The sequence below is a fragment of the Micropterus salmoides genome, unplaced genomic scaffold (genome assembly GCF_014851395.1).
Source record: "Micropterus salmoides isolate LMB-PRFRI ecotype aquatic unplaced genomic scaffold, ASM1485139v1 Ms_hic_scaffold_4, whole genome shotgun sequence".
Taxonomy (NCBI): Eukaryota; Metazoa; Chordata; class Actinopteri; order Centrarchiformes; family Centrarchidae; genus Micropterus; species Micropterus salmoides.
The window spans coordinates 7,551,904-7,575,362 of record NW_024043372.1 but is presented as its reverse complement, the minus strand read 5'-3'; the positions used below and the strand labels follow the sequence as shown (position 1 = coordinate 7,575,362).

General features: G+C 39.2%; 1 protein-coding gene across 1 annotated transcript in view; it reads left to right on the top strand.

Annotated features, from left to right (window-relative positions):
* The first annotated feature begins 1,530 nt into the window (after positions 1-1,530).
* The window catches only part of LOC119885976 (sodium- and chloride-dependent taurine transporter-like), a 40,926-nt gene continuing 18,997 nt past the window's right edge, over positions 1,531-23,459 (top strand). Inside the window, exons 1-5 of the mRNA XM_038696368.1 lie at positions 1,531-1,726; positions 13,707-13,936; positions 14,092-14,226; positions 22,336-22,424; positions 22,819-22,964. Coding sequence (XP_038552296.1) covers positions 13,708-13,936; positions 14,092-14,226; positions 22,336-22,424; positions 22,819-22,964 — 599 coding nt within the window. The 5' untranslated portion in view covers positions 1,531-1,726; position 13,707. The remainder of the gene's footprint in view (positions 1,727-13,706; positions 13,937-14,091; positions 14,227-22,335; positions 22,425-22,818; positions 22,965-23,459) is intronic.

Genomic DNA, 23,459 nt, shown 5'->3' with positions numbered 1-23,459 from the left:
TATACCTGCTTCATTTTGGGAATGTTATTTTAGGTGTTTTTTCCTAAGGATAGGGCTAGATTTAAATAGGTTTTAAGACAGTAAGCAAATATTACAGCCAAACATAGTTTTTTGTATGGTAATTTTGTATGGTGAGACAATATAGGCAGAAAAGACAAGATAGGTATAAATGTATTATTAAGTGCGACAGAGATACAATATAACATAGAACACTACAGTCACCATTAAATACAATTAAAGTCATTTAGCTCCAAGGACAGAGCCGTAGGCAATAGGAACATTACAGTGGTAGCAAGACACAAAATACTTTATTGTCAACTTTTTGCATGCAAAAGGCATGACATGACATTTGTATAATGTGGACTGTACTTGTATAGCACCTTTCTAGTCTTCCAACCACTCAAAACACTTTAAATGTCACATTCACACATAGTTATGCACTGATGGCAGAGGCTACCATGCAAGGTGCCAACTGCTCATCAGAAACATAATCTAATCAGTCACACACACACACACACACACACACTCACAATTTAGGGTTTAGTATCTTGCCCAAGGACATTTCGACATGCAGACTGGAGAAGCCAGCAATCGAACTGCCGAACTTCCTATTAATGGGTGACACGCTCCTCCTGAGCCACAGCCACCACATTTGTCTGTGCTTGCATGTGCAGAAATCTGCTATTAGAAAATAGTATTTAAACTGTACCCTGCACTGTAGACATTCAACAGATAAAACAACCCATGAGTTAATGATTGAATGACGATTGAAATAACTGAAACAAACAATATTCTTTTCAGTAAGAAATAGTGCTGTTGCTGTTCCTCTGAGTGGAGAATCAGCTATACGGAGCCCACATCAGGTTCCTTTATTTCCACCGCCGCGTGCACTGCACGGGGGTGAGGGTGTGGGGGGTAGCAGGGTGGTTTAGGGTTGCCGGGAGCGTGCGACAATCTGAGCGTGTGCCCGTGAGAGCCGGTTAAGATGCCAACCAACCCGTAAAATTGGTAGTGGGAACTGCCACTTTAACGTGCATTCAAGTGCTGCTCGGAAAAACGCCACTCCGAGTTTGAAAACTGAAAACGCTTAGCAGAGCCTTTATGGTTGTCAGTTAATGATAAAATGGAGCATGGGACAGACTGCATGAGGTGCGTCAGGCATGTTTATGTTTCACGTTTTATACTGGCATCCACATTTCAAACAGAGGTGGGCTCCAACTTTAGAGCAACAAAAGAGTTGGCCGACACTTTAAGTCTTTATATTTGATGTAATTGCTATTTAACTTTTGTTTAAATTTTTAAAAGAAATGGTAAGGTTTATACAATAATAACAAGTCCTGTCAGCTGTCACTTGCTGTCTAAGAAAATAAAAAGCAAGAAGAATGCCTTAAAATGCCTCATTTCCAAGTCCAATTTGTACTGCTTCGCTCGTGGAATGACGGTCTTACAATTGTCTGCAGGCCCTGAAGGCAACATATACACAGCTCTCCTGTTGCTCTGAGAGGAGGCAGGCCGGTGATTTTCCACTGCCGATGATGTCTCCGGTCCCTCAGTTTTAAGAGACAAAGGTCAGAAAGAGAGGCTTATAAGCAGGCTAAAATATAGGCTACAGACGCATCTAGCCCTCAGTCGCTCACACAGACACAGGAGGACACGGACAAGACGAAAACAAGGGACTGCACTCAAAGGACATTAAAAGAACAAAATAATTACATCAACAGAACAGGTAACTGAAAAACGACATCCTTGTTGCACACCTATAAGGCATGGCTGTGGGTGACACTCGTTTTCTTATCATTTTATTAGAAATATGATTGAATGCGTTTATTTGTATCTGTATTGTGTCTGAATGAGGGTAGTTTTTGCAAGCCATCAAGAGCAATTAAGAAGAGTTTATGTGCATGTATGGGTTGAGATGTCAATTAGCAATGTTTTGTTGTATTTATTGGTGGTCTTACTGGTGGTAGTGTGTGCGCAGGGATGTGTTTAGTGGGGAAGCTGCGATGTAGATTTTGGTAAAGGCTGCAATCTACGTTTATCCGTGTGCTCAGGAAGGATCGCTGGTGGATTTGCATTTTCTTAATAGGTTTGAATGCAATACGGTCGGGGTTGATCTGCAAATTGTGATTTGTTTTTTCTTCCATGTGTTTTTCATGTTTAGACTCTTTCTCTCACGTGTGAAATGTTTTTAATGGATCATTTCTTTTTAATTTATTGTTAATTCTTTGTTTTTCCGTAGGCTATATTTAGGATGTCGATTTAGGATGTGCCGCTTTTTAGACTTTCAGGTCTTTAGTCGTTATTTAGTTTTATGTACACGGACAGCCTTTGTGTTTTTATGTTTGTGTTACATTCAAGGAAATAGTCATGTAGGGCCTAATTTATTCATTTTCTGCCGTTGTTGAACTATACCAGAAAAGGGAAGTGAAGCGCTCAGAGCGGTGAGATAGCGGAGATGCTCAGTCGCACGCTGCACATCGTGCGCTGCTTCCCATAACCACGAGCCCCCTCTGTCACTCTCGGTGGTGCTGCTCTTATGTCTCTCTACCTCTCTCTTTAGCCTATATTTTAACAGTGTCCGTCAGATACTCTCTCTGTCTCGCTTCCTCCTGTCCTCTCTCTCTTTCTCATGCTGTCTCTCTCTGTCGGATCATTTGGTTTATTTTGGCAAACTGTATTTGTTGGAAAGCCTCAGTGATTAAACACTTGCTGTGACAATAAAGACCCGATTATGGAATATGTTTAGAGCATCCTTTTAATATGCAGAAATCCCGCAGTTATATTTCAGATAATTTGGCAAATACAGGCTTGTGTGTTGTTGACACTGTAGAGGAAGTAGGCTATAGCCCGTTTTTGTGCGCCTCACATGTGTAATGCATGTAGTGCAACTTTTTTTGAAACACAGATAGTTTCGATTTGTCATTTTGATTATGGTTGCTGCATTGGGTCTTATTGGTTTAATAAAAGCTGCAGTTTCTTGAGTTGGGGTGTTTTTTGAAAGCAGTTTTGCGGTATTTTTTTCAAATTTCAACACTGGAAAATTACCCAAAGTCTTCTTATGGAATTAATTTATTAGCAAAGTGTAAACCTTGTATTAATAGATGAAAAACTGCAATCTACATGGCAAAACTATTAGTTTTTGGTTCAGGGTAAAGAGTAAAGTATTTCTTGCTGGTTGGCAGCTCTTTAAGATATGGTGACCAACCACACTTAGAGGTAAATGTAAAGGTAGCAGAGAAAATTCGCTAAGTGTAACATACAATTTTTGGGACTGTTTCACTGTAGCTGTAGTTGGGGTGGAACATACGCTGGATGAAACTGACTGGCTGATAAACTGGTTTACAGGTCCCCCCCTTGGTCATTACTATGCAGACACAAAGCTGTGTGTGTGTGTGTGTGTGTGTGAGAGCTCCTGGCCCTGAGTTTAATCTAATCGGGGTTACTGTACAGTCCCCATTGAGCTAATGTGTGACACATTTGAAGCGGCCACTGTGAGCTCAGTATAAAATCAGAGCTATCGCATCCAGAGACTCACCTCAGGGTTGACTATAATGCTCTCTTTGTGTCCTGGGTTTGTGGGTGTTTGAGAGCTAGTTAAGTTTCCGTATATCTGCGCACAAGCTTGAGCTTGAATGTGTTCTGTGATGTGACGCATCTGAGCAGGCTGGTGGGAATTGATCAGAAGAGTGTAATGTGTCAGTAATTGAATGTGTAAACACAAAACACTCTGAAGTACTTTAAGGTTGCATGATCCAAGATTTAAGGTGGTAATCCTCAAGATCTTTGATTTCTTTTATGTTGTCTGTAGGTGGTGTACTTTCTCTTGCTGCCCAGCCAGTCTTAGTATGAAGTTATTGAAAAAAGCATCACTTTTACACATGAAATGCATGTCATCCTCTGTGCCGCAGAATATTTCATGGGGAAAGTATCCAGTTGCATGTTTACAGTATCAAATTTAAAAGCTTTCATGGATCAGATAGATTTGCCAGGTGCTGTGTTATACCAAATGGACATTTATTTAAGTGAAAAAATACTTGAATGTAGCACATTTCAACAACAAGGCAATTCAAAGTGCTTTACCCAAAACATAAAAGCAACGTAGGAAAAATTAAGAAAAAAACATTAAAATATCATTTTTAAAAGGGTGAAGTAGGAAATAAAAACAGGGTAGAACAGCAAAGGCACACGAGTAATGGTTGTTTGTCTTCTTCCTGTCAGCCTGTCTAAGCAGCACTGAAAGCTGATTTATTAACAGCAGTTTTTTTTTACTGATGAATCAAGTCAGTAATCTGAGGTTATTAGCGTGTGGATGTGTTGGTGAGTACTTTCTACAAAAACATGACCCAGTGAAAAAACAACATCACCCAGTTACTCTGCAGGCGCTGCTGTCAAACTTTTATGACTGTGTGTCCTTGACTTTTACTCTGGCTGGAACTTCACTGTTGCTGTCCCCATTAACCAATATGATCCACTCACTCACACACTCACATTAGTACATGTCTTTAATGTAATTAGCGCTGCCCCATTAATCTTGGGTGATTTTGTTTAACTGTGTTCTAGTTGTAGTTTGAACAGCTAATAATCGTGGTCAGCTGCTTTGAAAGATTTAATTTACCATGACAGCTGGAGGTGAAAGCAGCAAATATGTTGATTTATGTTGATAAACCCTGTATCAAAAATCAGAATAACCAGAAATGTGAGCATCAAGCAGAAGCAACTATTAAACATCTATAGTTTCATGGCAACTGAGCAAAGTTAATCTGCTGACAAAGTGTGCGTGGGAAAAAAAAACTCCACAGCATGCGAATGGGTGGAGCTTTTGCATTGAGATTGTTTCGTCAGGCTGCTATTTCCAACATCAAGCTCAACTTTAAGTCTGCACTAATGAGAAATCCTTGAAGTGATGAGAATCATGGAAGGTTTTACATTACATTTATTCATTTAGCTGACGCTTTTATCCAAAGCAACTTACAGTTGCTATTTATGTCAGATGTTGCACGCCTCAGGAGCAACTAGAGATTAAGTGTCTTGCTCAGGGTCATAGTGGGGATTGAGTCGGGTCTCTCACACCAAAGGCATGAGTCTTATCCACTGCTCCATCACCACCCCATCTAAGCGTGATGAAAGTGGTTGCCTAAAGCCTCAAATATACTTCAAAGCACACGTGATCAGTTGGTGCCCTGGTAGCGTAGTCGGCCACGCAGTCATAAAAAACGGGAGTCACGCAGACGTCCGCACAGAGCCTACCCGTACCCCCTTTGATGACGATTTTTTTGTCACGCGGACCCTCGCGTACTCGCGGATGTTGAAGGTATAATCCTTGCTTTATGTGTAGCTATCAGCAGCATACGATGGTGTCATTCTCTTGGCTACCACCAGATAGTGCCAAAGTAAGGAAGTCACTTTATACAAATATGGTAAACGCATTCAAAGTAGGGATGCAAGTGACGATTATTTTCATTAGCTAATCTTCTGATTATTTTCTCGATTTAATCATTGTGTTTATAAATGTCAGAAAAATGTCTAACAACCCACCAAAAACTACTTGCTCAGCACCAAATTGCAGACAGTTAGCGATTAGCATGTGAACTTAGTGAAATATTTTGTAGCTAAAGAGCCCATTATTTCCCTAAGGAGTTGTTGAAGAGCAAAGTAAAACTAAAAAATGCACAGTATTCATTGGATGTTAAATAGACAACTGTTTGCTAACAAGTTTGCTTCATCAACTTATACGTGTCACTGTTCACAGCTTCTTTATGTTGCCCGCATGTGGCCATACATGTGTGACTGCAGGTTTAAAATATAAAAATCCATTGTTATAGGATATGCTGTAAAAAAATATTGCAAACTTCATAATACGTTGCGATGCTAAACTGCCATGTTGACTGCGTGGTCTGATTGGATTGCACTTAACTGATTACTTTCTATTCCCTTTAATGGAACACTCAATGTCCCTAGCAGTAGAAAGAGTAAAAAACAAAATGTGCAAATGAATGGGGTTTGGTGGCTAGAGTCCTAATTGATGCTAAAATTACCTTGAGTAGTTCCTTTTTAATTTTTAGAATTACCACTTCCACAGTGTTCATGTAACATTTGTGAGTTAGCAGTTTGTACTTACTACATATCTAATATAACATGAATGTGGGGTTAAATCGATAAAAGCTGGCATACCCATGCACCAGGCTCATAATTCATGATAAACTCCAGCTTAGTGCTAAATGGACTCACTCAGCATAAGAGGAGGGACCTCTGTCATGGCAAACCCCTTCAGAACAACTAAAATAAGTTAAATAAGAACTGATACTACACTTACCTGCTGGTTACAGATAATTTCATGAAAACAGGCCATGTCATATTCTGACAGTCTAGATGCAAATCTTAGTTCAATCAGGACCACTTTAGTCAGAGAAAGCTTTTATTTTGATCCTTAGTAAGTTACGTTTGGCGGTATGGCAAGAACCTACCTGCCCTTCTACATGCATTCTGTGTGCCTGTGTGGAAAGCCTTAAGGCAGGGAGGGCAGCAGAAAAGACCCCTTAGGGTGCAGAACAGAGCAGGCATCAATGACAACACAAATTACATTGATTTGTCAGACACAGCATGAAAAGGAGGAGCTGGGGTGGAGGCGGGTTGCAAAGTGGCTTGCAGAGAAAGCAGCATGGGTATGGAGGCTAAAGCAGCTTAAATAAGGCGCCTTGTATGAGACTTGCCAATGGATGCAAAGAGGAAATCTGCTGAGCCATCAGCTGATGTGGGCTGGCTTTGAGATCTGCTATCTAGCTGAGATTGTGAGCTGAGCTTGACTTTGTTGCCTTCCTGAACTAACGCTAAGTTTAATTTTAGGTGCTGTAGTGTGTGATTTTAAGATGGAGGATGGCAGTTTGTGTAAACAGGACTGAAGCTCATTGACCTGATGTGACTTCATGTAGTACCAGAATGCAACCCCCCCCCAAAGAATTACCAAGAATCAACTGACTGTTGGGTATAGATAAGACTGAAAGGTACAGACCTCCCTGTGTTTCTTTTAACATTTTATATTTCCTGGTATCTCTGTTGCACTGTTTGTTTTGTATCTCTCACATGCACACTCATTCATGTTGTGATACTCTTTGTTACACTTGACATTTCTGTCCACCATTCTGTGCTGTCTCTAATCTTGCTCAGTTTTTTTATCTGCATTGGTCACATCTGTTTTTCTTTATCTGCATGTGACTCACTTTTCTTGTCACTCTCTCATCCTATGACCTTTCTGTGACATGTTTAATTTTAAGTAACCGCCTCAAGCACTGTGATCGGACCAGAGAGCACGGTAAAAAGCTAAACTAACCCAGCGTGGATCTTAGAGAGAAGAAGAAGAAAGATGTGTCATCAAGCCACTTTGATAATGCACTCGGATAATATTTTGCAAGCAATAACCTTAGCGAGCAACCAAGCTAAGGATAGCCTCCAGGTGCAACCAGCAACACCAGCTGATAAAGCAACGTTAAAACGGCAAGCCAACCAATCTACCAACCAGATCAGCCCTGCGAGTCTGGATGAATTGGACATAAAACTGTATTTTGCTACGTTAGCTAGCTAGAAATTTGTCCCTGTTAGCAAGCAAACTAACGATAGCTTTTATTAGCTAGCTAAAACCACAATATTATAATATTTTTCGCATGCTTTACAGTAATGTTAGCCTGACTAGGGCTGTGTAATATGACTAAAATCTCATAACCCAATATAGGTCATTTCATATCCTAATAACGATACAGATCCCGATATCGATTACATTTATTTAAATTCGCTGAATTCAATGTTCAGTTACTGTTGGAAATCTTAACAGTAACTGAACAACACAGCAAGTTAAGTAACAAATTTTAGCTAGGTTGTGAGTTAGCAAACTATAGTTTCTTGCTGCTAACATGAGAGGACAAGACGGTCCAAGAGCCAGCACAGCAGCTCCATCCTATTCTTGCTGAACTAGCTGAATGTCTGTGGGCAAGTAATTCTACATTACTTAACACACACATCATTGCTGGAACTGCTGGAATAGTGAATAGTGTGGCTCATCCATACAACAGACTTCTCTCTTGGATATGAGCTCCTCACTCTCCTCCATGTTTGTTTATTCTGAATGCAAATTTCTTTCCTGCAACACCAGCATGTGTGGAAAAAGTTACCGCACTAAGTTAGTTTTAAAACTAACTGCAACAAGTTGCAAAGTGTCATCCTCTTGCCAAAATATTACCGTAAAGTGTGGAATTTGCGACAAAACAAAATAAACAATGGAATATAATTTTTAAACTATAGAAGTTTTCTACTGTCAATTGATATCGTCATATTGCAGAGACATAGCTTTGACTTTGGACTTTGTGTTGGACCCTGTGCCAGTTGTTTGTTGATGTTAGCGGACTGTATTTCTAAGCTAATGTTAGCTAGAGTTACATACTGCTGGCACTCTAGCGGAGCAGAAGAGAAGGCACTTAGTTTAGTTTATTTGTTTATAATATCGTGGACAGTCCCTTTTGATAAAAAGAGCAGCTTTAGCAGCTAATTTCCAACTGGGAACGAATATAAACGTCACATCCTTAACGCAGAAATCACTCCACAGGCTGTTATGGGCAACAGAGAAAGGTTTAAGTTACATTACAATCTATTCATACATTGGCAATACAATGCAATTCATTTATGTAAATCGCTTCACATTCTTGCATATGGTAGCCTACCTTTTTTTTTTTTTTTTTTTTTTTTTTTAAACGTTTAACCGGTCTTTCTTTTACCCTGTTTTACTTCATACTTCCTCCATGTCTGCCTCTCATTTCTCTCCCCTTCTCCCGTCCTCCCTCCCTTTTCCTCTCCTTATTTCCCACTTTTCTCTCTCTATTTCTATTTGTCTAACATGAAAGTGATGGAAAAGGACAGTTAAGAAGAGAAGAAGAAGAAGAAGTCAAAAGGGGTAAAAAGTGGGGAGATGGAAGAGCACAAAATATGTGAACAGCAGAGGAAAAAGGTGGAGGAGAGCGAAGTAGGATGAAGAGGAAGAAAGGAGGAGGAGGAGTACAGAGGACATGAGGAAACAAGGAAGAGGGAAAGGACAAAGGAAAGCAAAAGGAGGAGATTAGAAAAAGAGGAGAAAGAAATGTGGTGGATGGAGGAGAGCAGTGGATTTAATAGGTAGTCAGCCCAGTGGAAATGTACATGGTCTTAAAATAGGAGAGTGTGTTATGTAAGTGGTTAGTGAAAGTGTGTGTGTGTGTGTGTGTGTGTGTGTGTGGTGGGGAGCGGGGTACTGGCTGGGTTCTGAAGTCTCAACGTGAGTCTGGGCCCAGCAAACACACACACAAAACACCAGACAATGACTCTCTATGTTTTACACCAAGCTTTTGGACTGAGCTGTAAATCGTCCCACAGTTCATTGCGGTTCCCACAGCCAGTATCATTCTCTGGAGGTCGTTTTGTAGGCAACTGTGCAACAGCAGCATTTCCTGGTTATATATCACTTCTGTCATCTTGAGATGACAACTCTATTTACTTTCATTGCCTTCATAAGTTAGCGAAGACAACTCCCTTTAAATGTGAATCTGAATCTGCAAATCCCTTGTCTGATAATAAAAATTTAAAACAGAATGGTGAAATCTTCCCCGCGACCCGATCCCGGATAAGTGGATGAAGATGGATGGATGGATGGATGGTGAAATCTTCTATTTTGGGTTTTGATCGAGCTGCTATAGATGGTACTCTTTCTATTGGCTAATTAGCTCTGACAGCTACTTCTGCTCATGCTCACCACTGAGTTCCATCAGTTCTTTGCTGGTTAAATGGGTCCGGATCCGGTGGCAGTAAAGTAGACCATATATCCTTCTCCCCAGGCCCGACCTTGAGCTCTTACTCTGGGATCCCAAGGTGTTCCCAGGCCAGATGGCATTAGTAATCCCTTCAGCCACAAAGTCTCCACCCAGTTGACTGGCCTTGAACACCTCCACAGGGTGCAAGAGGCATCTATATTAGATGCCCAAACCACCTCAGCTCACACCTTTAAATGCAATGGAGCAGCGATTATTCTCCAGGTGTCTGAGCTCCTCACCCTATCTCTAAGGATGAGCCCAGTGATCTAATTCTTTTGGTCATTGTCCAAAGCTCATATCAATAGGTGACCACACAGATGTGCATGTGTGTATGCACAAGTCAGCACATAACTTGATGACGCAAGGTGAACCCAAAGAAGTAAGCTATACTATGTATTGACGGTATATCCACAAAAAGCATTTTAAATTTAAGGCATGTGTTTGTCAGAAATTTATACAGAATTGCAACAACATTGCCAGTTTACATTTTATTAGACTCTTTATTTGATAGATGAAGCGAAGGAGCCTTATGTCTAATTTGTTTTTGCTGTAAGTTTTGCCGGCGAAAGCAAAGCACATGCTAGATTACAAATCACTCCTTACTCTCTACTGTTCATTGGTGTTACCTTATTTAAATTACTGCACAGAAGTTTGGGGAAACGCATTCCAAAGTACAATACAATCATTGATAGTACTGCAGAAAAGAACAATATGTATAATCCATAATGTTGGTTTTTTGAAACACCAATCTTTTATTTAAGTCTAAAGCTTTAAAATTCACTGACCTGGCTGAATTTCAAACGGCAGTACTGATGTACAAAGCAAGAAATAAGCTTTTACTGATCAATGTACAGAAAATATTCTAGTATAGCAATATTCTAGTGTGTATATATATGGTGTCAAAATATGCAACAAAATAAAAGATGAGGTCAAAGAGTGTCCAAACATAAAATAGATACAAAGAAACTATTCTCAAGACAAAGAAGGGTGTTAACAACAGGGTTTTTAGTTTATTTGGGTTTTTTTACTAGGTGCACAAATTGATTGGATAATTTTGTACTATGCACATTAAATGTTGATTAGTCAATTATTTAGTCTTTTATTGTTTTCTTTTTATTTATCACAAATTGTATGTTTGGTTAAATGTTTTTTGTTTATTTTGTTATTTGTATGCTTATTTTAAATGGTTTTTTTTTAACATGTTTGAAACAAATATCAAATATATCAATCAAGACATTACATATACATACATCATTATGCTTACCTACTAGCCCCCTTGATAGCATATTGCATGTTGAGAGGAACATATAACATACTGAATGTTGCTGTGGAGAACAGTGTTGCTTGTAAGAAGTACAGTAGCATTTTCCCAAATAATTGGTAATACAAAATACATCACTTCCTTTACAGTAGAGGATTTTAATTTTATAAACTGCTACCAGAGGGTAAATTTGTTATACAATTGTAAAGGCTTTCATGATCTCAATAAGGTAACACAAAAGTAAAAACCTAGATGTTTAATTGTTACTTTTATGTTTCTGCATCCTCCTTCAGTACAATTTATATTAACACAAAGATGACTTCTTTAATAATGGATATTAATGTGCATCAGTATTGATTTTTGAATCTCTTCACGCTCAGTCTCTGGATCTCCCCTATCTTCTTCCTATTGTGCAGCAACTTATATTGTAATTGAATGTAGATGGCTAAATATGCCAAATAATACCAAAGAAGAGCTTAATGTGAAAAAAGCAAATGTATTTGCTGTTACATTGTATTGTGTCCCATGTAACCAAGAAGTGCAAAAAGTAAAGTAACACAAGCCAGCAAGGGAGTCCGCCTCACCTCAGCTTATCTTTTTAAGTGAGCGAAAACACATGTTGTGATTTTCTGAAAATATAATGCATTGGGACATAATGTGTTTTTTTTGTTTGTTTGTTTGTTTTTTTGTTTTTTTTAAATCATCATGTTCTATAAACATGGTCTCAATTATTCTATTATCCCAGTGGTCAAAAGAGTGTTAACTGGTGTTTCAGTATTCACTTCACTTGTATTCAATGTAGTCATTGTAGTCTGTTTTGTTAGTTATATTAATATGTGAAACCACTGTACAGTTCCACTGTACTGGAAGTTATATCTCTATCACTCAAGGCAATTACTATCTACAGTTTTTCACAGACATAATGGAGTCCTCTGTTTCTCTAAGCAGGAAATACTTACACACACACAAAGCAAGTGCTTTCTGCATCCTCTTAGTGTTATTAATTAACTGTTGAGGAAGCTAGTCATGAAGACAAATGTGTGTGTGTGTGTGTGTGTGTTTGTAAAATCATTAACTTGTTTGAGGAATCGTTAGACACTATGATATGGATGAAAGCTAGAATGTACACGGGCACAAACATACGGACACAAACAGATTTTTACATGGCAGAAAAAGCTATTATATTATAAGAAATTAGGTAATGGTAGCTTCTGTGTCTAGACTATGTTCATGTTAAAAACATGTCTTGGAAACAACACATGGAAAACAAAATGTTTAGCTGCAGCAACAGAAAAGGCCATAGGGTTTTTTTTTTCTAAAATGTAGTCTTGTTTTAAATGTCGCCCTGTGTAAATATCTTGCAGAAAGTCAGATGAATGAGTAAATGAAAGAGACAAAGAGAGAGAGCAGCCTGAAAGTGGTGAAGACATGACATTTTCCACAGTGACAGACATCTGCTGACTACAAAGTATGTCTGTCTCTCCCTCTGACTCTCTCTCTCATGACCAATGTCAGGTGGAAATTTACAGTTCTGGTTGTGTCATTGTGGCCCTGATCACAATGCTTAGACGTCCGACCAATCACAAAGCTGCATATATATATATATATATATATATATATATATATATATATATATATATATATATATATATATATATATATATATATATATATATATATATATATATATATATATATATATATATAATTTTTTTTTTTTTTTCTCAGATTTGTAATGTAATGAAACCCACTTATTAATGAATATCATTACAGGCTATATCCACTTGCTTTGACAACAAGTATCACACAGGGAAATCAAGAGTGTAGCTTTGTGGTTAGGTAATGATATTGTAATGGCTTGCACAACAGTTTACATGATTGAGGGAAGCTATGCTGCCACTTGTACACTCAGACCTCGCTAGTATAATTTAGACACAATCAAAGAAGCCAAACCATGACTCCCAGAGCCCTCCAGGCTACTTTGTAGTGGATGGATTTATGTAAAGGACAGTTTAGAAAATGTGACGTTGTCAAACAAGAAAGTGTAACTGGAAGATATATTTAATCTTACTGATGATCCTTCCTGTAGAAGCGTGGTTGAATTGTTTGCCTCTAACTTATGAAACATGCATGTGACAAAGGTTTGGATATAGAAAGGTATTAATAATCATTTAAACATCCCTGTTGCTTCAAATGTAGAAACAAACAAGCTCTTTGGCGAAGTTATGTTTGGTGCAGCCGACCACTGCAGTAGAGAGACACTTAATTTTCAAGTCTTTGGAAAGTCTTTATTTTAGAGCATTTGTAACACTTTCGAATACCACCTAGTTCTTTGTCTCTCCTTTCATGTGTATATAAGGTTTCAGTTCCAGTTGAATTCAGTTGGTTAACCCAGACTGAGAAACTATTACCACCAGCTAAATGGTGGAAAATCGTGGGTTGTGGCTCCTGTGTTGGTCCACCAGCCACTTTGGCAGGTAGCCAGCCACCATCAAGTGGTTGTGTTTAAAATATGAAAATTGTCCTTTAATGTATTGACAGCAGTATTGGGCTGCTGTTAGTGGATTAATAACAGACCAATGCTCACCAGATTCCTTTTCTGTCTGCTGTTTCTATAGAATGGCTCAAAAAGAGAAACTTCAGTGCCTGAAGGATTTCCATAAGGACACTCTGAAACCGTCTCCTGGTAAGAGCCCTGGCACCCGACCTGAAGACGAGGCAGAGGGCAAACACCCCCAGCGGGAGAAGTGGGCCAGCAAGTTGGACTTTGTTCTGTCTGTTGCTGGTGGCTTTGTTGGTTTAGGGAACGTCTGGCGTTTCCCGTACCTCTGCTATAAGAATGGTGGAGGTAAGGCATTAAAATATCACAGCTATCTATTTAGGTATAAGATTTGCTTACCTCACGTTGTTTTCTTGTCTTCAACCATTCCAAAAATTGAATCTTCTTTCTCTGTCAATCTTTTCATCTTTTATGTTGCTCCATCCTTTCTTTCCTCCTTCCAGGTGCATTTCTCATCCCGTATTTCATTTTCCTGTTTGGCGGAGGTCTGCCAGTCTTCTTCCTGGAGGTCGCCTTGGGTCAGTTCACCTCTGAGGGTGGCATCACCTGCTGGGAGAAGCTCTGCCCCATCTTTACTGGTATGTAGCCCCTCACCAAATGCTCATTGTTGAATTGCTGACCTTATAGGTTAGAATTACATTTTGAGCAAACAAAATGTTGGTCATAACATGTTGTATAGAGCAGCAAATAAAATGGGTGTGGAGGTTGGGGTAGTGGTGGATGGCATATTTACGCTCCTCAACAGTGTCCCAGTTGTGTCTTGTGTCATGGGGGCTCTGCTTTTGGAAAACATTCACTTAACACTATGGAGACAAAGTCTAATTTATAAAATTTTGGTTTACATTCATAAGAGAACAGAACCATGTAAAAACAATACGAAATAGCTGGAACAGTCATGGTGTAAGTACATTTAAGGGGTTAGACAATTGAATTTGATCAAAAGATCAAACTCAAGCCCTAATGGCTTATTGTATAGCCATCTCGGTCACAGCTGTACTTTTTTGGTCCACTCTCACTGCTCTTATAGGGCTGTTTTTGGCCACAGATGGCAGCTGTTTTCAGTGAAAAAGCTCTAAAAGCCCAAAGTACACTACCTACTTGGCACCAAACAGCAGACAGACACAGTTAGAGACTAGCTGTTGTGGAGCATTTAGCAGCTTAAGAGCCAGATATTTTCCTCCAGAGTTGGTAGAGACTGTATTCGACTAACCTCGACCAGCAAACATGACTCAAAATAAATAATGAGAACGTTGCTCTGTAATTGCTGAATGTCTAAATAAGTAACTGCTTGCAAAAGTTCACCATAAATTATATTCAACTTAAAAGGTGATGTGTCAAAATGTGATGAGAACTGCCCCCAAGCTGCCAAAAAATCAGTTATTGCAGGTTTTAAGTTTTATAAGTTTTGTTTTGTCAAAATATTAAAATATATCTTATGATAATACATTTTTATTCTTCACAAAGAATACTCAAAACAGTTCTTTCTTATACCTCAAAGGTGCATGCAATACCTAATGACTTGGTGAAGTTTGGTACACATGCTACATACACATTATACACAGAGAAATATGCTTATGGTATTGCTTACAGTATGCAATTTACTGCAAACACATTTTAATAGTTGATTGAACCAATTCCACCTTCGCTAAGCCACGCCCCAAATATACAAGCTGGCTAATCACAGTGCCGTATAGGACTTGCTCTAACTGGGGTCCAGCACTTTCATGGCGGTGCTCGACTGACATGAATGCAGCTTTTTTGCTGACTTTTTCCAAGATATGGTCAAACGCTGTTGCTGGAGCACTTTAACAGTCGCTACCAGGAGAGGTTGAAAGGAAAAATACGATTTATTCCCTTTACAAAACCTGAAACAAGTCCAAAATGTAAAACAATGTAGGCTGTGGATTGTTTCTAATGTAATGTTGGTGACTTCATGAAGGGTCAATTGTCATGTTGTCTGTTGTAGTCACCTCCACCCATAGCTCTGTCTATAGCTCCGCCCACTACCCCACCTTTGTGACATCTCACTGATTTGACTGATGAATATACAGCAAAGTGTCACCACCCTTTTACGGTCCAACTACTGGGATTACATTTTTCCAGACCTCTGTTGTTTTTCACAGAGGAATGGCTGTGTAACACAAGGCTGAGTCACGCTAGTCTCTCCTCCAATCAGACTGCTGAGACTTTACCCTGCAACTGTTACCATGCAACCAGGCCTGCACTAATACACCAACACACTGAGGCCCCTATTCTGCTTTAACCTTCTCTAGCTCTCACCTCCTCTCCTGTGAAAACCTGTCTTTGTACATTTAGAGATTTTAGATGCCTTCCATGATTTCACTTCTGTATCAGATCAAGACTTTTTTTTTTTTTTTTTTCTCATCTGCCCTCTTCTAACTAGTACACTCTCCTCCTTTCTTCCACTTCTTGCTTAAGATTCCCTTCCTCATTAAGGTTTTCCACTTATCTTTCTCCATTTCCCTAATCAGTCCTTCTCACCTCCCCCTCTCCTCCTGTTTGCTTCCCGCTGAATAAGGTTAATGCATTCATCACTGTCTCTTCTGCTCTGCAATTGCTATATATGCCAGAGCAACTAGGGGTTAAGTGTCTTGCTCAGGGACACATTGGTGGATGTGTCGCAGTGGGAACTGAACCCGGGTGTGGTACACCAAAGGCATGTGTCTTATCTAATGCGCCATCGTTCTGACGATTAGTCTTAAGAAAATGCACATAAGCCTGCAACATAAAATTCTGCATCGCGTTTATAAATTTTATTCAGTAATGTTGTCGCTGTAACAGTTCGTTGTTTCATTATCTTCATTTAATTATTAACTTATGCTGCTATTCTCACTTTCACATGTAGGCTACATATCAGACACATTATCTCCCCCTCCCGCTGTCTCAGACACACATACACACAATTACACACAAACCTGAGACGTTGTACACAGCGTGTCCCAAATCACACGTTGCTATGGCAACAGCGCAGCAACAGAGGGCTTGAGAGAGAGAGAGAGAGAGGGAGAGAAAGAAAAGAAGCAGAGCAGCAAGATCAGAGGAGCTGAGAAAAGGACCGATGATAAAAGATGAGATAAAGGGGGAGAGAAATCAAGGAAAAGAGAGGGTGAAGAAGAGAGAGAAAAGGTAGATAGAGGAGGTAGAAGAAAGAGCTCCCTATATACATTTTTTTTTTTTTTTTTACATTGTGTTTTTTTTGTAAACAGAATTTGGAAATAAAAATGTGTTGTTTTGTTGTAATAGCCTACAGCATTATAAATTTGACCTGAATGATAAAGGGAGAAAGAAAGGGAAAGAGAGAGAACTGAGACATGTGATTTGCCTGGTTCCAGACGTCTGAATTGCTGCCCATTTCTCAGGTTTTTCAGGGATTGAAAAGGGTCTTGTGTTGTGCTCATTAAAAACAACGGAGCCGATCAGAGCTGTGTCTGTTCATTCCAGTCCAATCCATTCCAAAGAGAAAAATGACAGCAATCTTTGAGATCAGTGCAGATATAGCCTACAGGTTGTTTAAAGTGTAACTATAGAAATTCTCTTAAATCAACGTTTCTTCGATTGACATGAAAAACGCTAAGTTACCTGCAGCTGCTACCCTGTCTGCTTTTGTGTAGACTGAAAATGATGATGAAATATTGCTTAGGGCAAAATAACCACTGTCCCAAACTAAAAGTGGCACAACACAAATTGAGCATAGTGTTAGTTCAGGCAGACAACGAAGTCAAGCTCAGCTCACAATCCCAGTGAATCAGCTGATAGCAGCCATGTCATGGCAAGCCCACATCAGCGGACAGCTCAGCTGATTTCCCTCTGAGCATTCATTGGCAAAGCCATTCTAGGTGCCTTATTTAAGTTGCTCTAGCTTGCCTACCCTTGCTGCTCTCTCTGTGACCCGGTTGTAACCCACTAGGACCCTAGCCCCTCCGTCAAGGCTATTCCTGACCAATCAATGACTTTCTGTACTAATTGATGCTGCTCTGTACTGTACCCTGGTGGAGTACGGGGTCTTTGCTGCTGCTCTCTCTGCCCCGGGCTTTGGTGGAAGAGAGCAGCTGGCAGAGAGGTATGCTTTTCCTGCCTTATGGCAAACGTAGTCCAAGAATACAGCCACTCCGCCAAACATAACTACTGCAAGCAAGACCAGACATGCTATATATAACTGTCTCTACCAACATTGTTAGACACAGTATCCAGGAAGGAGCACGTATGGGATGACTGAGTAAATTCATAGAAAATGCTCTGGAAGGTATACTATAATACATACGTGAGTGTCCTTGGGTTTATTGTCATTCAGGAGTTTATCGTTCATTGTTAAAGGCTCTGACAGCCTGTAGCCTCAGTCTCTCGGTTTGTAATTTGTGGCTGTGCAGGCATTGGCCTGACCAAAGCCACACAAATAGTCCATGCAGGGGTGATGGGGTCCATATAGCTTTGCTCTGCCTGTTGAGCTCTGTCTCATCTTAGAACTTCAAATACCGTGGCCTGTTTCCTGTGCACTCACGTGATCACACAGTCCCCCTGAAAAGATGAGTGGGTTCTCCGCTTCTGGTAAGGTCTGGGTGCTGACTGCACTGACCACTGACTTCGAATCGAGCTTATAAGGCATTCAGCCCAACTTCCTGCACAGTACCGGTACTCACTGTTGGGGATCCTTCTTGTAGTCCGTTATAGTCCGCAGACATTGCCACATCACCTGCAGTCATGTTGCTGGAACTGCGATTCCACTCTGTCACTAGACTGTAGCTAGTTTACCATGTGCTCGCAGGTTTAGGCCAGATTTGTTTTTCTGATCATTTCTCCCAGTCGTATAGCCTACATGATGTGACTGGTCCCCAGTCCAACATGCCTCGCTCAAGTCATAGTCCACCTTGAAAGGTCAATCATTACGCCCAAATCATATTTATGATTGCCTCAAAAATCATAATGTCTGACTTTGCCATTACTTATTCGAACTTGTTAGACGATGTGATGAAAATGAAACATTAAGATCAAGTCTAATTATAGGTTTTCCATTCAAAACATGTATTGATTACATGGACTATGTGCTTGGATATGCAGATATTAAATCATAGGCTAATAACACAGATAGCAAATATGAAGCTATTTTTAAAAGACCAATTTGGCAGCAATTTGTATTGTTCTGACAGTAAATAATATTACAGACAGATTTTATTCTTCCGGGTGATCACATGTGAAGCAAAAAATTACATTCTTAGAGTCTATAATGTGCGTTTTGAAAGGATCAATTGTTAATGTAGACAGACAGAGCGAGGTCAGCTGAGGTCAGCTGATGAGTACAAGAAATGACATCATGGTGGATGACTGTTTGTTTGATCAGCACTGTTCCATGTGATCTGAGCAAGTGAGTGTGTTTTTGTGTGTTTTTTGAGATTTTGATGCTTGGCAGCTGTTAATTAGCTGAGTGATTTTTAAAGGACATGATGCAATGGTGACACAGTTCACACATTCATATACACACATAAAGAAAAACACTCAAATTCAGGTGGAGAGATCACAAAGACCAACACACACTCTTACATACACAGATGACCAATGACGTTGAAGGATATTCATTTGGATGAGTGGCCTCTGTTGGCTGTGTGTGCTGACTCTGTACACACAGACATTATTACTTGTACAAATACTAACTAACCTTGTGTAGTAGAAACACAGGAACACACACACATAGTCATGATCCTGTGTTTACCAACCGCTCAGTCCTAAAGTGATAGTTTTGGATTTTTGAAGTGGGGCTGTATGAGGTGCTTATTCATAGTCAGTGTATTACCTGCATTGGTTGGCGGTCAGCATGTCCCCAGTATGGAGAAATGGGGTTTTCTGGCACAGAATCAAAACACGGTTGTGCTGTGGACAGGGTCAGCTGCAAAAAACATTTTAGGCACCTATAAGAAAGCCCACTGAAAAAAAATCCCATATCAGTTCAAGTGTACACTATGTGTTAAATATTTTAAGCACTTCCTCACTATCAGACGTTTCATTTGGAACTACATTTTCCCAACTATAGAACTTACATATTCCTTCGCATAAGTGCACTCTATAACAGAGCCCACAGATCAGCTGTTTGGGTAATTCATTGACTATGGATAAATACCTCATATAGCCCCACTTAAAAAGTCCCCACTATCCCAGTAGAGCCAGTATAAGACTCAATGAAAGCCCTGCCCCCATGCGTGTATTCATAAAGCACCACTCCATATTACCACGTGTGCCTGATGTAGCAACAGCTATTAAACTATTACTCTACTGTTGACTGTTGCAAGCTCCCTTCTAAAAACTGAAATGAATTCCACATTTCTGAGAAGCACTATAGCACAGGATAGACTGTCGGGACTGGCCACCCTTCATATTGAAAATAAATGTGCTAGCAGTCTGGACTAAAAAGGTGGTAGGCTATGGGATTTTGCTCATTGATACGCCAAAAGATGGGCTGACTTCCTAATTAAATAAAGGTTGAATATAGAGTCCTGTTGCTAAGATGAACATGTATTCATATTTGATATAATCTTACATAAAAATATTTTGGCTAATGAGAAGTAAGTAAGTAAGCTTTAGTTATATAGCGCTTCTCACAGACAGTCACAAACTGCTTTACAACAACATTAGCATTTACACACGAAAACACAGAAAATAAAAAAGATAAAATAAAGTAAAATGACCATCCAAGCCACCTGAAGAAATGGGCTTTAAAACAGTACTTAACAAAAATACATAATTGCAGTAGATTGTAGTAAGATACATGATAAACACACAGTAAATGGTGAAAAATCATAAATACACATTAAATGGTAAAAGAGTCCACTATAAATACATAGTAGGAAACAACAAAAAAATACATAGAATGTCAACCTGGGGCATGCAGGTTACCAAAATGCCTGTCTAAACAGGTGTGTCTTTAGCTGCTATTTAAAGAAATCCACAAAATAAGCAGACCGTATAGATGCAGGCAGAGCATTCCAAAATTTAGGTGCTGCATCCTCATGGGACTGACAGCAGGTTTTGCTTTTTAGACCTAAGAGCGAGCTGATAACCGTAAATTCTGTGAATCAAGTTTATCAGTGCAAGCAATAGATAACATAAAAGAGAAATCTCCCAAAAAAGGAAGTATACTGAACAAAATTATAAACACAAGACTTTTCTTTTTGCCCCCATTCATCATGAGCTGAACTTTTATGTACACAAAAGGCCCATTTCTCTCAATTACTCTTCACAAATCAGATCTTCACAAATATTTACCACTGAAAGATCGCTGTGCAGAATCAGGGTGTTGCCAGGTGGCTTTATCTTTTACCTTACATGACCCACGTTCAATTCGCATATCTTGACAATCTTTAATTTAGTAAGAGTTTTTCTTATTCAATTTCTTTTACATCTTTTGCATCAGAGGGAAGTATTTTACATAATTTAATACACATTTCCTTGCAATTTAGCCTGGGGTATTTGTTATCTTTCAAAACTTTGGATCAGTGGGTTTGAGCAAAAACTGCTATGGCAGCATTTAAGAGGAAGACTAAAAGGTTAAACTAAAAGCATAAATCCAAGACTAATCTGTTAATTTCTCCTGGACAGTGTACAAACATCTTATCAAAGGTGTTTATTGTAACCGTAAGTACTTCATGCTGGAAATACACAATCAACACATCATCTGTGTCAGTTCTCATTTCATGAAATGTGTCACTTCTTACATCATGAACTGACTACTTTTACATCCTGTTTTCTGGCCAATCAAATTCCAGCACTAAAACCCTCCTCTTACACAAATATGAAGACACTACAGGGACTAATATGGTGAAAGCTGTGGGTCTTTTGCAGAAACTGACTCATCGGTCACATGGGGACAAAGGGAAATGTCAGTGTTTTGTATTAGGCCCTTTGTGTAGGCCATTATTTATTTTTTATACAATGTAGAGCTCAAATTTTATTTTACATTATAAGCTTCTATTGAGTTTTCTCGACTGAAGCTTGTCAGTTTGTCATCATATTTTATGATGTCATCACCCTAAACATTTTTTTTGTTCAAGTGATTCATCAGAAGTTAAAGTTTTTTTTTTAAGTACAGATAGAATGAGTAGTTGGTCAGTTCCTGATTTTTAAACACACGATGCAAAATTGGCCCCCTGCAGAGAAAGGGCGAGCAGCAGTGGGTGAGCCAGCTTGAGAGTGAACAAGTGAGCGGCATTAGCAAGAACAAAGAAGTCCAAGAAATAAAGTTATTTGATTGTTTTACGACAGTTACATTCTATGGCATAAATAAACATGGATACACCTCCGCCCAACTTTGCAGTAAGCAGCCATATTGCCAGATTTTGTGTGAATGCAGCCTGAGCCACGCTTCATCCCGCCCTCGGTCAAACAGTCAAACACCTGACTGAGTCCTGACTCCACACCCTGCAACCCGTAGAGTGAATAGGCAGAGGGAAAAAAGTTGCACAGCATTCAAATGTTGATTTTAAAATTTGAAGGTCAACATTATGAAAGAAGCTTCAAACTATTCGGTACAGCCCTAAAATAATACACTTATAATAATACACGCCAGAAAATTAAGACACTGGAAAGTTTCATAACATTGTGACCTTCAGTCGCTCATGGCCATTTAACTGGACTATTGAAGTCTACTTGTATCATCACCTTGACCTCTCTCCTCTCTCCAGGTATTGGTTACGCCTCCATTGTGATTGTGTCTCTGCTGAACATCTATTACATCGTCATCCTGGCCTGGGGCCTCTACTATCTGTTCCAGGTAGGTAAAGAAATTGTGATGGCAATTAGAAAGTCATTCTTCTTTTATGTTACGAGTTAAACTAAGCAAAAACTGGTGAAACGATATTCAGTATTTGAACTTTAAGACATTTTCAAGTCAATTAAACTTAAAAGGATTCTTTAGAGGCGCCTCAAAATTTCTTTCCCTTAGATTCACTTTATTTTAGTTTGACAAACATTCAATTAGAACTAGAAAATGACTCTCAAATCCCCCATATCACAGACATTATTCTGCAACTGATTGACTTGTTTTTCCTAAGATTTATACTGAAAACAAATTTGGATGACAATTCAAGAATTAGTCAGTTATTATAAACAGCGGCAAAACTAAAAGCTAAATTGTTTTGTTACTCCTGCCTTTTTTTCCATTGCAGTGTTTTCAGCCAGAGTTGCCCTGGGCCAAGTGCAATCAGCCTTGGAACACCGATCGCTGCATTGAGGACACCTATCGCAAGAACAAATCTCTGTGGCTGGCTGCCAACGCTTCCAATTTCACCTCCCCCGTCACCGAGTTCTGGGAGTGAGTTGCATAACAGTAGACATACATGCTCACTTTTATAATCATGAAAATTTTTAAATTTTATTTTTATAAAACTAAATTGTATTTATACAGCACTTATCAAAACAGAGTTACAAAGTGCTTTACATGGTTGAATACACATTAAAATATTCCAAAGCAGAGGCAAATTTAATCAAGCAGCATGAAGTTAGATAATGGTAAAGGAAAATGGTACAACATCATTGATACATTTGGTAACCTACCACTTTGTGTAGGCCGAGGTAGACATTAAGGGACTTTAATCCAGATGCTTTGTTTTGCTTTGCTTTGATTTAAGTGAAGATAGGCCATTTACACCTGGCATTACAATACATTTTGGTTGATCAGATTGCCATCAGATTGCATCCTTGACCACACGAGAGTACAGGTGTAAATGCACCCAAGACGCATTGAGGACAGATTATGATGCAATATTATTATGCACATTTACAGATTCATAATTTTATTTATTTTATT